The 18,188-nt window shown below is 42.3% G+C and overlaps 1 protein-coding gene across 5 annotated transcripts in view; it reads left to right on the plus strand.

The window, feature by feature from the left end:
- The window catches only part of GDPD2 (glycerophosphodiester phosphodiesterase domain containing 2), a 102,824-nt gene that overhangs the window by 30,224 nt on the left and 54,412 nt on the right, over positions 1 to 18,188 (plus strand). For all 5 annotated transcript variants that reach the window (XM_073556130.1, XM_073556131.1, XM_073556129.1 and 2 more), the window contains one exon: positions 16,901 to 16,994. In XM_073556130.1, the coding sequence (XP_073412231.1) occupies positions 16,908 to 16,994 (87 nt within the window). In that variant the 5' untranslated portion in view covers positions 16,901 to 16,907. The remainder of the gene's footprint in view (positions 1 to 16,900; positions 16,995 to 18,188) is intronic.

The raw sequence follows: 18,188 nt of genomic DNA on the forward strand, positions 1-18,188 counted from the left end.
TTACCCACACTCCTCGTCCTGGAAACAGACAAGGTGGAGGAGTGGGTTTCCTCCTTTCTAAAAAACTGCTCCTTCAACCCTATCCAACCCCCACCCTCCCTTACCTCCCTTCTTTCAAGGTTCACTCTGTCCGTATCTACTCTCCCTCTAATCTCCAAATGGCTGTCATATACCGACCACCGGGCTCAGCCACTGCCTTCATCGACCAATTCTCCACTTGGCTCCTCCACTTTTTCTCTTCTGACATCCCCATTGACACTCACCAGCCTGCAGCCTCCAAACTCCTGTCACTTACCTCCTCCTTTGGACTTACTCAGTGGTCCTCCACAGCCACCCACACAGATGGACATACACTAGACCTCATCTTCACGCCCCTGTTCCCTATCTAATCTCACAACCTCTCACTTCCCCCTATCCGACCACCACCTACTCACCTTCTCATCCTTGTCCTCACCTGCTGTTAGCGTGGGTCGTCAGGAGCCGGAATCTCCAGGAGTGGACCCTCTGGACCGTGGCACCGAGGGGCCCCGGACGAGCTGCCAGGTGGAACCGACCCCTATACAGGGACCGTTAGGAGCAGGCCCAGGGGTTCAAGTACCACGGTAGCCGGTACCGAGAGGGGCAGCTCAGAATGGACTGGAGTAGGAGTGCGGGACTGAAGTGTAGACTGTAAGGTTGGAATATGGAGAGATGGCTGGAGCGGAACACAGGAGACAGGACTGGAGTAGGACTGTAGGAGTGTGGATAGCTGGATGGAGCAGGAACACTGAAGGCAGGACTGGAGTAGGATTGAACAGGAATGCTGGAGCAGGACTGGAGTAGGATGGAACTGGAACACAGGAACAGGACTGGAGTAGGATGAAACAGGAACGCTGGAACAGGAACGCTGGAACAGGACTGGAGTAGGATGGAACAGGAACGCTGGCGCAGGACTGGAGGAGGATGGAGAATACTGCAGGGAGCACAGGAGACAGGGCTGCGAGGCTGCTGCAAGAAACACCGCGGACGGAACTGAGAGGCTGCAGAGAGCACAGGAGGAAGCAGGGCCCAGAGTGCAAGGTAACACAATGATCAGGCGCCTCTCTCAGGGGGAAGCGGCCTGATATAGCCCCGTCTGGTCTGCCATTGGTCCGAAGGTGCTTCCGGGTCAGGACACAGCCGGAGCACAAGAAGCAGCATGGAGGTGCGGCCGCGGCCTATGGCGCATGCGCATTGCATGCAGAGATGGCGTCGGCCGTGAACCCGTCAGAGGTGACCGCCGTAGCAGTCGGGTGGAGAGAGGCTGTGGCGTGGGAGCGGAGGCCGGGTGAGTATGACGGAGTGGTGTAACACCTGCCCCCCATGTCCAGCCACTAGCATATCCTTGAAGAAACCTCGCACACCTAAACACTCACACTCTCAGACTCTTCTACCTCTGTCCTCCATATCTTCACTTCACAACACGGACAGTGCCACCGCTTTCTACAACGCCACCCTCACATCAGCCATAGACTCAGTCGCTCCTCTCATTCATGGCAAACTGCGACAAACCAATAGGCAACCCTGCCACAACAGCCTCACCAAAAAACTTCCACAAGCATCCATGGTCGCGGAGCGGCGTTGGAAGAAAATACGCCTGCCAGACGACTTCACTGCTTTCAAACAAGCTACACTTGCATTTAAATCATCCATCACCTCTGCTAAACAGACCTATTTCACAAACCTTGTATCTTCATTATCCCACAACCCAAAACAACTGTTCAGCACATTTAACTCTCTCCTCCACCCACCACTGCCACCTCCAACTCCCTTCATCTCTGCTGAGGACTTTGCCACCTACTTCAAAAACAAGATTGACCAAACAAGGCAAACCTTTACAGTTCCACCACCCCAACCACTCAACATACCAGACCTCTGCCTTTCCCTAATAACCTCCCTCTCCAACATCACTGAAGGAGAGCTTACCCATCCCTTCCCACCTGCTCCCCAACCTCACTAACATGATCATTCCAGCCCTAACCCATCTCTTAAACCTATCCCTAATTTCTGGTACCTTCCCCTCTGCCTTCAAACATGCCACCATAACACCCATCCTCAAAAAATCAAACCTTGACCCAACTGCTATGCCCAGCTATAGCCCCATATCACTGCTCCCGTTTGCTTCCAAACTCCTTGAATAGCATGTCCATGCTCAACTTTCCTCCCACCTCTCATCTAACTCCCTCCTTGACATCCTGCAATCTGGTTCCGCCCCCACCACTCCACTGAAACTGCCCTGACCAAAATTACTAATGACTTATCCACTTCCAAAGCTAACAGACAGTTCTCCATCCTCCTCCTTCTTGACCTGTCCTCTGCCTTTGACACAGTTGACCACTGCCTACTGCTACAGATTCTTTCTTCCCTTGGCATCAAAGACCTTGCCCTGTCCTGGATTTCCTCATTCCTTTCTGACTGCACATTCAGCGTTTCCCACTCCCACACTACCTACTCATCCCACACCCTCTCTGTTGGAGTCCCCCAAGGCTCTGTCCTGGGGCCCCTACTTTTTTCCATCTATACTCTTGGCCTAGGACAACTCATAAAGTCCCATGGCTTCCAGTACCACCTGTATGCAGATGACACTCAGATCTACCTCTCTGCAGTCCAGAATCCTGGAGTGTCTATCAGCCATATCCTCCTTTTTCACCTCTCTCTTCCTAAAACTCAACGTAGACAAAACTGAACTCATTATTTTTCCTTCATCTCGCATATCTTCCCTACCTGATCTATCTATTATGGTAAACGGCATCACGATCTTTCCAGCACGTGAAATCCGCTGCCTTGGAGAAACCCTCGAATCTGCCCTGTCTTTCAAACCACACGTCCAATCTCTTGTCACCTCCTGTCGCCTCCAACTCAAAAATATTTCCAGAATCCGTGTCTTCCTCAGTCCTCAATCTACTAAAACTCTTGTACATGCCATCATCATTTCCCGCCTTGACTACTGCAACACTCTCCGCTGTGGCCTCTCTGCTAACTCTCTTGCACCTCTCCAGTCTGTCCTTAATTCTGCTGCCCGACTAATCCACCTCTCTCCTCGCTACTCCCCTGTCTCCCCCCCTCTGCAAATCCCTCCATTGGCTCCCAATTCCCCACCGAATCCAGTTCTAACTACTAACACTGACCTACAAAGCCATCCACAACCTTTCCCCTCCCTATATCTCTGAACTAATCTCCCAATATCTGCCCTCACGTAATCTTCGATCCTCCCAAGACCTCCTACTCTCCTCCACACTTATTTGTTCCTCACACAACTGCCTCCAAGATTTCTCCCGACTATCCCCTATCCTCTGGAATTCCATGCCTCAACACGGCCGATTCCACCACCCTCGTATCCTTCAAACGGAACCTGAAAACCCATCTTTTCAGGAAAGCTTACAGCCTGCAATGACCATTCTGCCGCCTCACCACCGCCTGAGCTGCCGCCTCATCACCACCAGAGCTGCTGCACCCCAGACCTTCTGTCTCCTCCCCACTATCCCGTAGAATGTAAGACCGCAAGGACAGGGTCCCCTCCCCTCTGTACCAGTCTGTCATTGTAAATTTGTTTACTGTTAACGATATCTATAACTTTGTATGTAAGCCACCCTTCTCATGTACAGCACCATGGAATTAATGGCGCTATATAAATAAATAATACTAATAAAAAGCAGTAATCAAAGCAAAAGGTGGCTACTTTGAAGAACCTAGAATATAAGACATATTTTCAATTGTTTCACACTTTTTTTTGTTAATTCTATAATTCCACATGTGTTATTTCATAGTTTTGATGCCTTCAGAGTGAATCTACAATTTTCATAGTCATGAAAATAAAGAAAACTCTTTGAATGAGAAGGTGTGTCCAAACTTTTGGTCTGTACTGTATATCATTCACACAAATGCTAAAACTCATTATCAAGCTGTTTTCAATAGCAATGACATTTACTCTGCAATAATTTTCCACAATAACGACATAAACAAGAATTCAAACTGATTTGGTCAAGTTGGCTGAAGCATTCAAATATATTTGCGAGGGCCCCAGAATCGGATTTTTTTTGCATAATGTATCTTTAATTGTTTTTACACAATATTATTTTTTAGTTTCCCTTGGAACAGATTTAATTTCACTTTTATATTTTATTGTATCAGTTGTAAACCTAATATATGCTAAGAATTATAGAAATATAATAAACTATGTACTCTCACTTTGAGTGCTGAAATCTATTTTCTCTAATCCCCTCCACGACAGCACACTGGAAGTTGCCTCCCCATCCTTATTAGGGACAGGAAACAAGAGGTTTAAATAACCCTCCCCTTTCCCTAATCTCCAGTGTTTTTCAAGGACTACAAAGAGTGAATGCTTGATTTATTAATTTACAAGGACTCAAATGAACATAATTTATTGGGGGGGGGGGGGCGGTAATTACCTGTGCTGTAATGGAGGGTCTTAGAAACCCAGTTACCGGTAAGTGTAATTCTATTTTTTCTAATCCCCTCCACGACAGCACACAGGAGATATACCAAAAAGTAATGGTTAAGGAGGGACAACAGCTTGCAGGACTTTCCTGCCAAAGGATAGATCTCTTATTGACATTAGATCTATTCTATAGTGTTTAGTGAAGGTATGGATGAGGACCAGATAGCAGCTTTGCAAATCTGCTCAATGGACGCATTGGCCCTTTCTGCCCAGAGAGTGGAATCCTGTTTCTCTCTCGTCTTTTGGATTGTCACAGAAGGAGGGTAGAATTATTTCTTCGAACCTGTGGTGATACTTTTGGCAAAAAATACGGGTCTAGGTGGATTATTATTCTGTCGTCCAGGATTCTTAGATAAGGCTCTCTGATGGATAGAGCTTGAATCTTGCCCACCCTTCTTGCCATTGTAATAGCTACGAGAAGTGCCACTTTCCAGTATAATCTGTCTATGTGGATCTGGTCTATAGGCTCAAATGGTGGAATAGTTAGACCTTTCAGCACTATGTTCAAATCCCAAGATGGAACCATGTTGGATTTCTTTGGATGGATACTGGAAGTTGCTGACATGAATCTCTTTATCCATCAATGGTCTGATAGATTTTGGTCGAAGTAAGAGCTCAGTGCTGACACCTGGACTTTTAAGGTGCTTGGTCTTAGCCCTTCAGATAAGCCGTCCTGTAGGAAATCTAAGATTAGGATGGGGAGGGAACCTCCTGTGTGCTGTCGTGGTGGGTCTTAAGGGGGTTTTACACTAAGCAATATCGCTAGCAATATCGCTAAAACGTCACCGGTTTTGTGACGTTATAGCGATATTGCTAGCGATATCGCTATGTGTGATACTTACCTCCGACCGGCTCCCCCGCTGTCCATCGCTGATCGCGCGAGAATGTCCGGCTCCATTTCTCGTCGGGCGCTTCCTGCTGAGACTTCCTGCTGTGACGTCCAGCGACGCGTGGACGCGGGCGGGAGGACGCAGGATCGCTATGTGTGAATGGTAAGTATCGTGCGCTGCGTCGCTGCTGCATCGCTGTGAGATCTTTCTGTATGAAAGCTCACTAGCGATCATTTAGCGATGCACCAGCGATCCTGACCGGGTCGGATCGCTGGTTGGATCGCTGGTGCATCGCTAAATGTAAAAGGGCCTTTAGAATTACACTTACCGGTAATTGGGTGTCTATTTTTTTCATCTATGAGTGTGAAAAAGCCCATAGGCTCAAGTAAAATTTGTGAGTTTACTCTTTTTAAATGTTTGTGATGTAAAAAATTATTTCAAAAAAACCATTAGCATAAAAACCCAGTTTAAATAGGTAATTTTCTGATGATGGCTTATCTTTAAAGGGAATCTGTCAGTAGGATCAACCCTTCTAAAAACATCTAGATATGGACATGTAGATAATAGGAAGCTGAAAAAAATGATATCTTGATTTCTGCAATCAGATGTCTTATTCCAGAGAAGGCTACGTTTTTTTTTTCTTAATAAGTAAATGAGCTGGTAAGATCTATGGGCTGGACTTAAATCTCCCTGAGAATCTGCCTCCATAGATCACAATAAATGAAAGGGGAAGTTACCAGTCTCTTTGCATAGAACACTGCCTTTTACATGAGGAGAGCTGGAGAGGGTTACAGATGGGCATCAACTTGGTAGCAAGATCGATGTCTGCTCATACCAAATTACTTCCAGCAGGCTACTTGCGGCTTTCTGCACTGTGACTGCTCAAGCGGAGGGTGCGCAAACATGACACCATCGCGCCCTCTGACCTGAATATCAGTCAGAAGACACGGAAGACGCTGCAGCAGTTTAGTGGGGAGAGGCAAGTGCCTGGACCATGCGCAAGTGGCGGATGGGGGGGGGCACCCGCGGGTGCCGGCTCAGGCATTGGGCCCCGATAGCACAGCTGTGCCCTGGACGGCGAGTGGGCCCCGGCACTTGGCCAGGTGCTGGCGCCGGCCCTTGCCAATGTCCCACATTAAGACTTGTGCTCACAGCTCAGAAGCTTGCAGCTCGATTGGGATTTACCAGACTTAGGAGGTCTACCATTGACAGATGAGAGTAGGTTCACACTGAGCAGATATGACAGGCATAAGAGTCTGGAGATTCTTTTGAACGTTATGCTGGCTGCAACATCATTCAACATGATCCTTTTGGTGGTGCATCTGGGGAGGCATATTCTTGGAAAAAGATGTTGGTAGCAACGCTGCTAAGAAAACCTCTAAAGAGACTCCAAAGAACACACTTTTGGAATAACACTGGTGTTTTTCTTCTGCTTTAAATGCTCAGTTGGTACACTAATGTCTAAAAGACAATATCTTTCAGATGCTGAGATTTCAATTTTTTTTTTTTTTGCACTTTAAACTTTAAATAGTGCACTGCCCAAAGAATGAACATACGACTTCTTATAACTGCTTTCTCCCTTTTGAACCAAGCAGCTAAAAGTGATAAAAGATGGAACATATGCACAGCAAGTTGTTTTTACATTGATATGCATCAAGTTCATTCTTTCCAGCGGCTTTTAAGTTGTTTTTCAGGCAGAATCAGCCTGAAAGTCATCATGTGCTCCTAATATAAAGGAATTATCCACTTTTGGAAAAGTGGACTCCAAACTAGTACTTTAATGTAAAATAACAAAGGCAGATGGTTCCCATCCTTACTGGCTCCTCGTCACTACTCTGGTCCCCGCGTTTTGGCTGCGGCAGTGAATCACATCGAAGGCTCACATCACCGCTGCAGTCAATCACTGTGCTCTACTGATGTACAGTATATGACCCATGCCACCGACCCCTGTTATTGGCTGCAGCAACAGTCAACTAGCCAATGAATATGGGTACTATCCAGCTTTGTTATTTTTACATTACTGGAATTGTTCTAAAAATGAAAAACCTCCTTTTAGTTCATTTTTTTTACCAGTGTATAATATACATCAGCCAGGACTGAACAAGACATAATTTGTGTAAAAATCAGTTAGGAATAATTTAACACAAGTCTATTCCTGTGTAATCCTGGAGGCGCTTGTTAACTTCCTCATTCCTGATATTTGAATAGTTAAAAGTAAAAAGAATCTGACGCCTGTACTGATCGACTGTAATTGATGGAAAGTTCATCAAAACAGACTTATGTATGCAAGTGTAGAACTAAAATATTCATCGTACCCTGAAAAGCCACTTGGGTAGTATACAATTACTTTCTGCCAGGATTCAGCTTTTTCTGCATATATTATACTGTACATAAAATGTCAACTTTACGATGTATAATGAAAAAAATTTTGGCACTCAACTTGTTGCAAAGTGAAGATTTTATTTGCAGTCTCAAATTTAGACGTTTCGGCTTATACAAACAAGCCTTCATCAGTATGCTGCAAATCAGATACAAGTGTAAAGTACAAGTCAGATGCTACATATTGTACAGTCAATCTAGATAAAACATCCAGTGGATACCAAAACAAATTTACACAAGTGCAATAGTGATAGGAGGGATGGGTTGAGGTATAAGGGAATGAAAAAGGAAAAAATGAAAAAAGAAAAGGAAAAAAGGGGTTGTAACCTACCCAGACTGCTCTGTTGGAAAGATTTGCAATATATCTGAAGTGACAAAAATATATACATATGATGATTGTGCCCAATTGTGTGGATGAGATAACTTAAATTAATCATTGGTCTGTCACTACTCACTCAATATCAAGCCACCACTGAAATAATGGTGTGGATAGTATGATCCGTGTAAATGATTAATCTTGCATTTATCTTAAAAAATAAAAAAGATAAAAATAAAAATAAAAGAAGGGTATGGCCACAATAGAAAACTTCAATATAAATGCACCCTGATAATGTAATGAGTGCAGATGAAGTATTGTAAATACTAACCGGTAATGATTTGTAGCTGGACTGACAGGTTATAATTCCGTAAGAAATTCTATATGAGAAGTCTGTAAGTCATGAAGAAGATGAGGAAATTTCACTCAGTATGCTCAGAAATACTGATGAAGGCTTGTTTGTATAAGCCGAAACGTCTAAATTTGAGACTGCAAATAAAATCTTCACTTTGCAACAAGTTGAGTGCCAACATTTTTTTCATTATCTATACTGGTGTGGGAACCTTCTTTTGTGCACCAACGCAGTAGTGCCACAATATATTTGTTAACTTTACGATGTAAACCTGACCTAGAACCTGCCTTAAAGGGTCATGTCCAGAATGTACACTTATCTGCATATATAGTGATATCTGAAGGAAAATGGCATTAAATTATTAGACTGGTTTACTGGAGTAGCAGTTACAGGGAGAAAAGTCAGTTATATTCGCCTTTCAGCCGCTCATTTCCAGCCATCGGTGCAGTACAGGAAGTGGTAACTGTCACCGATCATTACTAGGGCTGTGGAGTCGGTAAGCCAAAACCCTGGCTTCTCAATTTCCCTGACTCCGTCTCCCAACTCCCGAATACATTCATCACTACTGAGCATGTGCATAAAGTGCAGCACAGATTCATCTCAACTAAAATCTCAGATCCTTAGATCAGAAACAGAACAGGCATTTATAGGACATTTCATAACTTTCCCAAGTTATTATGAAAAAGTATTCAGCACATCCAGCATTGAACTACTGTACTCAATTTATTATACAGTGGGGAAAATAAGGATTTGATACACTGCTGATTTTTGCAAATTTTCCCACCTACAAAGAGTGGAGAAGTTTTTATCATAGGTACTGTGAGAGACAGAATCTACACAAAAATGTGTCTTGTAAAACTTGCAAAATCGTCAGTGCTTCAAATAGTTATTTTCCCCACTGTATATTTTAGGAGTCTGAGTCCGTCCATTTTAAAACAACTCCGACTCCACCAAATTTGACACAGACTCCACTGGCCTGATCGCTACATAGTTACTGCGGCTGAAATCATGCCCTGACACATTGACTGGCAGACTGCTTCACACACAAAATCTGCATAACAAACTTTCAATGAAAGTGCGGGGTAGTTATTATAACCATGTTCGCTGTATATTGAGTCGTGACTGTTACCACTTCCGAGCTGCTACAAGGGGATCCGTAAGTTAATTTTTCTCCATGTAGCTGCTACGCCAGTAAGAAAGCCCAATATGATTTTAATGCCATTTATGTGCAGATTAACTCTATATCCGCAGATAAATCTCATTTTTGGACATTTCACTTTAAATTTGGGTTCTAGTTCAGAATTTGGATTACTTTTAGAGTCTGGCGTGGATTACGTTTTGGTGATGTTGCCATAAAATCACATTTCTGAGCCCTTCAGGGCAAATGGTCAGGGTCCCTAATCTCCCTATTATAATTTATCTAGTATTCTCTTACATACATTTGTTCAGTACCTGTGGAAGGCTGTTATTTCTCAAATGGTTACTCACTGATTTCGAAATGAGAGAAATAATGATTTATAGCCTCTCAATTTCATCCAAAATAATTTAGTGGCCTATTGCTGGAGGGGGACAGAGTATGAATCACACAATTAAATACACTTTCAATAAAGGGCACCTTTTTGTGGAAAAAAGGTTTTGCCAATTGTATGGCCTTATCGAAGCATCTGGAGGGCAGTACATGGGTGACAGCCCACAGGTGAGTTTAGACTCTATATTGGTGTGGGTGGTTTAAAGCAGTATGAAATGTACTACCCTAATGTCACACTGGATGCCGAGAGGACACCCAGCATGCGGCAAAACACAAGGGGAACACCAGAGAAGATTTACAAGGAAGACCCTAGTGATAGGGAGCAGGGAGAGGGGTCACTACCTAACATAAACCTGAGTCTGATCCCTGCACGCCCTATCGTCCCCAGACAGGTATCCCCCCCCCCCCATGCGCGATCACGTGCCTAGGCCCCCTCTGGCCCTAAACTTACCTTGTCTAGTGCATAGGCCAGCGAGACACTAGTTCCTCTACTACATAAAAGACAACACAAGGAAGGTACAGCAAGCAATGGGAAAGCACACAACAAATACAAACTAACAGATACAGGCTCCTTCAAAGAGGTCAGTACAGATGACCTATAACCAGCAAGGAATGAAGCTAGCAGTAGGTTTATATAGTGGGAGTGGTCATAAGGTGCTGCAGCTGAGAACTCAAGCTCTAAGGTCACACCCAGAAGAGAAGGGGTCTTTAAGCCTTTCAGAAATGAACTGAGGTAAATCCATTCCAACTCAAGGTAAACAATAGATGGGTCCTAAAGTGAACCTGCAATCTATTAAATGTGACCTTCTGATCCCAGATCCTCCAGGAGTCACATCAGGACGTGACATACCCATGACGCCTAATAAGTGTCATTTGTGTAAATAATGTCAGGAGAGTCTATTGTAAGAAAATGTATAACTGTAAATGCTTTTAAGGTCCCATTCTAGAATTTAGAATTCCGTTTTAAAAAGGATGCAGAAGGCGTTGAAAGGCAGGCGATGTGTTATCGACATGAAATGCTCACCAAATGTCAGTTACCGCCTATCCAATCTACACAGGCAAAGAAATCAAACCATAGATGTCCACAAATTTAAGTTATGTCTAACAATGAGAAATGACACAGGGAAAAAGTATTGCATACATGAAGAGAGAGAGGTGCAAAAAAACATGGAACATCATGAATCCAGCAGAAATCTCTCAGTAATTAGAAGGCAATCCTGCTACTTAGTGAAAAATAGCAGCTTATTCAACTGATGGCCTATAAAAAGGTGTCTCATTGCCAATGTGCCATACAAACATCTCATGATGGGTAAAACCAGGAACTGTCTCAAGACCTTATTGTTTCAAAGCATACTGATGACATTGGTTCCAGAAAAAATTCTAAAGTACTGAAGGTTCCACTGAGCACTATTGGTGCCATAATCCAGAATTGGAAATAACATAATTTCACCATAAACCAGCTATGACCAGGTGCTCCCTGCAAGATTTCAGATAGAGGAGTGAAAAGAATTATCAGAAGAGTTGTCCAAGAGCCAAGGACAAACTGTGGAGAACTACAGAATGACCTGGGATCAGCAGGCACAGTTATTTCAAAGAGAACTAGTGAACACAACCTCCATGGACTGTATGTACACAACCATTAGACAAGTGTGCAAAATACTGGGAGAATATAGTCTTGTCAGATGAGACCAAAATTGAATTCTTTGGAGGCCAAAAGGCACTACATATCACCGTACCAAAAAACACCATACCAGAAGTAAAGTTTGGAGATTGGAACATCATGGTGTGGGGCTGTTTTCAGCTTATGCACAAGCAAACGTCTTATAATTGAAGGAAGGATGAATGGACAAATGTACAGAGACATTATTGATAAAAAATCTTCTGACCTTTAGGCTGGAATCACACTACCGTGTGTGATGCGACAAACTCGCATGAGTCTCTCGCATCAGTACCAGGCGCTACTGCCGACACTCAGGACGGGAGCTGCGGCTGCATGTATTTCTATGCAGCCGCAGCTCTGGTCCTGAGTGCTGGCGGCAGCACCAGGTCTTGACACGAGAGACTCATGCGAGTTTGTCGCATCACACACGGTAGTGATGGTTGTTGGAAACAGGCTTCTATGCACCTATGAAAATATTGCATTACAAACCAGACGTTTGCAGCTAGAATAGTTAATTTACCACATTAACAATGTATAGAGTGTATTTCTGAATAATTTAATGTTGGCGTCATTGGGAAAAACTGCTTTTCTTTCAAAAATAAGGAAATTTCTAAGTGACCTTAAACTTTTGAACGGTAGTGTATATATGAGTTTCACTTTTTGTATTGAAGAATTGAAATTAACTTTTTGATGATATTCTAATTTTGTGAGACACACTTGTATATCATAGCCATATAAAACATGGTATTTTATCAATAACAGCATATCTTCAGGGACATGCCAGTCCTCTTCCACACCATTACATTTCCACTCCATGAGGTGGTTATGGCAGATACAATGTCAGCATTAAAAGGAACCTGTGAGCAGGATTGTTAGCAGTAACCTACAGACACTGTCAGGTCAGCACCGTTATACTGATTAAAATGATACCTCGGTTGATGAAATATGTTATGTGGTTGTTGTTTAATCAATATTTTCAGGGCAGGCCTGTGGGTGGGGGGGCCTTCATGTGGTGCTCTGCTTAGGTATTCATCACTATGGCTTCTGACAGGTCACTGATCCCTCAGTGACCTGCCCCCTAGTTTACATATTGAATATATATTTAAAAAAAAAATCCCCTTCTGCAGGCTGCACTTGCGCTGCACCATGATGGCATGTGTAATGTTCATATAAGTATTCTTTTTGATGATATCCATAGATTCCTAAAAAATAAATAAAATAAAATCAGTTCATCCATCCGTTAGCTTCTACTTCGCAGGCGCTGCCATATTGATACAGAAAAAAAAGCTTCCTCCAAGATGAATTTTGTGTAGCTATGTATTTTCTTAACCAGTGTTAAAATGCAATGTTAATGTGTAGAAAGAAACCTGGAAACACTTTTTTGACATGACATATAGCATATGTTCAGTTATATATTTTTTCCAGACACATGTTTTCACACCATTTTTGCCCAGCTCCTACAAGTGGGTGGAGCTGGGAAGGGACAGTACACAGAGACCACTGCTCGGCAAATTCATAACGCACAGTCACATTTGCTAAGTCACAAATCTTACTCCAGAAGAGAGGTCACTCGTCTGGCACTCCTGATTCATGAAGAGGCATGCGACTATTTATGAATCGGGAGCATCTGACGCCAGCGCGTCTCAAGACTGGTGTGAACATCGCCAGTCTTGATGAATTCCACCCTGTATGTTTTCTTGTTTGATGCATTTCTGTAGATTATATAGTGGCTTGCAAAAGTATTCACCCCTTCCCTCCCACCAACCCCACTTGGCATTTTTCATATTTTGCTACCTCACAAACTGGAATTTTTTTTTTTTTGAGGGTTTGCATTCGGTCACGTAAAGAGCATGCCTGCAACTGTGAACATTTGGTTTTCGTTTTATTGTGAAGCAAAAAACAAATAGGACAAAATAACAAACTGTCAGTGTGCATAACTATTGACCCTTCTTAAGTCAGTACTTTGTATAGTCTCCTTTAGTGGCAATTATAGCTGCAAGTTGCTTTGGATAAGTCTGTCTGAGCTTTCCACATCCTGCCACTGGGATTTTTGCCCATTCCTCAAGGCAAAACTGCCCCAGCTTCTTCAACATAGATGGTTTTCTCTGGTAAACTTCAATTTTCAAGACTGACCACAGATTCTCAATTGGATTAAGATCTGGGCTTTGACTAGGCCACTCCGAAACGTTTACATGTTTTCCCTTAAACCACTCGAGTGTTGCTTTTGCACTATGCTTTTGGTCATTGTCTTCTTGGAAGGTGAACCTCCATCCCAGTCTCAAATCACTGACAGACTGAAACAGGTATTGCTCAAGCATATCCCTGTATTTTGCACCATCCATCTTCCCCTCGACTCAGACTATTTTACATGTCTTTGCTGCTGAAGAGCACCCCCACAGCATCATGCTACCACCACCATGTTTCACTGTGGGGATGATGTTCTTTGGATGATGGGCTGTGTTGGTTTGGAGCCAGACATAGAGTTTACCTTGGTGGCCAAAAAGTTAAATTTTAGTCTAATCTGACCACCGCACCATTCTCTATACAATTGGGGAGTCTCCCACATGTCTTTTGGCAAGCTCAGAACGAGCCTTACAATTTTTGTGTGTAAGTAAAGGCTTTTTTCTATGGAGTTTATGGCTTATTGTGGTCGTAGGAACAGCTACTCCAGTGTCTGCTTGGGAACTAGGCAGCTCCTTCAGGGTTACCTTTGTTCTCTGTGCTGCATTTCTGATTAATGTCCTCTTTGCCGGGCCTTAAAGTTTTGGTGTTCGGCCCACTCTTGCAGGTTTGTTGTGGTACCATGTTCTTTCCTTTTGATAATGGATTTGATTGTGCTCCAGGGGATCATCAGAGATTGATTTTTTTTATTTTTTTATAACCCAACCCTGACTTGTACTTCTCAACAACTATGTCCCAGATGTGTTTGGAGATCTTCTTGGTCTTCATGGTGTTTGGTTAGGCTTCTTTCACACTTCCGTTTTTGACCATCAGTCAAAATCTGCCAGGTTTTGAAAAAACGGATCCGCCATTTTTTTTGCGGATCCGTTTTTTTCCCCACTGAGTTGCATTACTGGCGTTTTTGTGAGGATCCGCCAAATTTTTTGCATCCACCGGCATGCCTGGACGGACCTTGCAACGTTTTTTTGTTGTTGGATCCGCATTTTCAAGTGCGCATGCCCGGAGAAAGGAAGTCAGGGAGAAAATTAACCCTGAAATCCTTTCTGGCGGACGAGAAAAATTCTCTCTCCTCTCTCCTCTCTCCTCTCTCCTCTCTCCTCTCTCCTCTCTCCTCTCTCCTCTCTCCTCTCTCCTCTCTCCTCTCTCCTCTCTCCTCTCTCCTCTCTCCTCTCTCCTCTCTCCTCTCTCCTCTCTCCTCTCTCCTCTCTCCTCTCTTCTCTCTTCTCTCTTCTCTCTCTCCTCTCTCTCTCTCCTCTCTCCTTCCCGGCCAGCGGTTCCTTTAAAATTCTTCATTCTGCGGATCCGTCAAAAAACGGATCCTGTGGCATCCGTTCACATCAGTTAGGAACGAATCCGCTTTTCCGCCTTTTTGGCGGATTTTAACTGACACACAAAACTGAAGTGTGAAAGAGGCCTTAGTGGTACCTCTTCCTTAATGGTGTTGCTGCAGCCACTGTGGCCTTTCAAAAAAGATTTGTATATAAGGGAAGAGATGTGACACTTACTGTAGATTGCACACAGGAGGACTTTCTTTCACTAAACATGTGATTTATGAAGGTAATTGCTTGCACCAGAAATTTTTAGGGGCTTCATAGAAAAAGGGGTGAATACATATGCACATGCCAACTTTTATTTATTTGATCCCATAAAATTAATTTGTATATATTTTCTCACTTCACTTCACCAACTTAGACTATTTATTGCTGATGCATCACAGACAAATCGGATTACAAAAATATTTAAACACAGGTTGTAATGTAACAAAATAGGTAAAAATCCAAGGGAGGAGAATACTTCTATTTGAATGCTTTCACGTCACTGTAAGTGCACTTTGCCCGGGTTTTGTCATCTTTTGCTTCTGCCATCTTTAGCTGGTTTCCATCTTGAGGAACATATTGTGATTTCTTCTCAGGCCCATGCATGTTACAATTGTTTCTAAGATCTACGGTAAATGGTTTATTGGTTTGTTAGCATCCAGCTCATAAAGCATGCTGGTTCTAGAAGACTTTGCTCAATTTTAAGAAATAACTAATATAAAAAAAAAAGTACCTGTAAGGTCAGAATGCACAGAACTTGTTAACTGAAGATTTGTCTCCAAGGAGTGTTTTGGAAGTTAAGTAGCTACATGTCCCCTTGATATGTAAATTTACTGTTCATAAACGATGCTGTACAATCAAAATGTATCTTGCTTTACCGTGTTGGCCAGAAACCTCTTTTGTAAATATTTTTTCCAAAAAGATAAAAGAATTATAGTAGTATCACTCATAGAATAGAAAATAGATGTGCGGGGGTCCATTGATTCCCCCGCAGGCCGCTCGTATGTCCCGCAATGTGCAATAAAGAACTGTTTTTAGGAAATTGGTGAGTGCTGCTATTTTTTCACTTCTATTTGCTTGGACAATTTCACTTTATTTGACTTTGCACAGCCTGAATTTATATTTTATATAGTGTTTGTTCTAATAAGGATGATTTCACTATGAGTAATGCTTTGGTGCCGAAGACTACCTTTCACTTGATCACTCTTAGAATACGTTTGTCTTTTTGGGCATATAATTTATATAGGTTCATAAAAAATGAAAGACCTTGCTTATTGCATTATTTGCTATTGTTGGCGAGGGGTTGTGATTTTTTTATTACACATTTTCAGTATTTCAAACATTCTATTGTTTTAGAGAAAATGTATTGTGATCGTCATATTTTGTGCAGAAATGTCTTCACGTCGTAATGACGTGCAGAAGTATTGGGCCACCTTCCACTCTCAGATTCAAACATGCATTCCTAACCAGTCCAGTGCTATTCCTGTCAGCTTTAGGCTATTTTATAAATCTCTTGTGAAGTGACCTCCTCCAAATAACACTGCTGATGGACTCCAAGAAGCAAACGTAGTCTGCGGTGGGTCTTCCTTACGTTTTCATTGTGTCGCACACAGGAGAGGGGCTTCCTCCAGACTATTGTCACATTTTTATTTTGTTACCCTCCCATTCTGGTTTAACTTGTTCTGTCCAATTTTTTTTTTTTGATCTGCACTAGCAAAAATGTTCTCACACTGCCTTCTGTAGACGTGCTAGCGATAGTATTGTGCTGAATGTCGGCGAGATACTACCTGGAAGTATTGTTCTGTTCTTTTATCTCATTAGTTTTAACAGGAACCATTTTTTCCATTTTTTTTTCTATTAGATAAAAGATGCCTGTGTGCAGTTGCTGCCCTCTTTGCTTAAGGTTCTTTTATAGTTGTTCATGTAAAAGCGTCAAGAGGGAATCTCCAAGCACAGTAAGTTAATAAAATAATGTCTGTTCTGAAGATAAAAATGTAATTTTATTTCTGGGAACCATTTAATTGTGTCTCCAAATGACAATCATGAGCCTTTATTATGGGGACATGTGCATGTTATGTGTTATGCCTTTTACTTTTATGTTTGATGCTTCTATTTTATTTTTTTTAAATTATTTCTTTCTGATGATATTCAAACAAGTTCTTAAATACTTCAACTTGTTTTTGCTATTATACCATTTTAAAATGTAACAAAACCTTGAAAGTGAATTGAACAACAAGAGTTCCACATGTATCAGAGCTGATAATCTGCAGTCATCTGAAATTCCGCAGATGCCAAGGTCACAAACCTTCTCTTATGCAAAAAAAAAAAAGTAAAAAATTATTATGGGCACACTGTGTACTGAAAAATGAAAGATAAGTAAGAAATCTCTATTACTCAGACTGTAAATTCTACTGTTGAATATTCACTCTCAATTGCCGCAATCACATGTGGCACCCCATTTCATTATGGGAGAAGGGTGGACATAGGCCAGTGGGGACCAAGAGAAGTGAATTTCTAGGAGTGGCAAGGGCTCTGTAATGTGTTACTATTCTTATTTTACACCATTTTAATCCGTTTCTAATTATCTTTGTTGGGTTGGACAACCCAATTTTAAAACTCCCTGCCACCAAAACACAGTGAAAATTATACATCTAGGTTTCACTGCTGATTGTAGCTTTTTGGATGGGGGTCTTGGAGATCAAGAAACCCTTTTAAGAATGCCTAAAGTGGACAACCCCTGTATGGCGGTATACAGTCACCATTAAGCAGAGTTTAAACTCCCCCTACTGGTCTCTGGAGGCTGATCGAATTTTATCATTGAACCTCATAGCAACTGGGGATATTTTAAGATCTGTATCAGAAAATCTAACCTCTGACCACCATAAAGATGAATCTATACGAAATGTTAAATTTATTCAAGAGTCTCTTGTCACTGTCTATTATCTATAAAGCTTCTTTCCCATTAGTAAATGTTGCTAATTGAAGTTACAACTTTGTCTGTTGTTAGAAAGTCTAATTCTAAGGTGCCACCCTTCTTTACACGTGGATTTTCAAGCTTCTTTCATATTTCACTTTGCTACAGTATAATCATAAAGACAACTACAATTACTTTGAATGGAAAAATTTGTAAAATGATTAGTCACGACTTA

Source organism: Dendrobates tinctorius, unplaced genomic scaffold, assembly GCF_039654945.1.
Source record: "Dendrobates tinctorius isolate UK_male_01 unplaced genomic scaffold, ASM3965494v1 ptg000231l, whole genome shotgun sequence".
NCBI classification, from domain to species: Eukaryota; Metazoa; Chordata; class Amphibia; order Anura; family Dendrobatidae; genus Dendrobates; species Dendrobates tinctorius.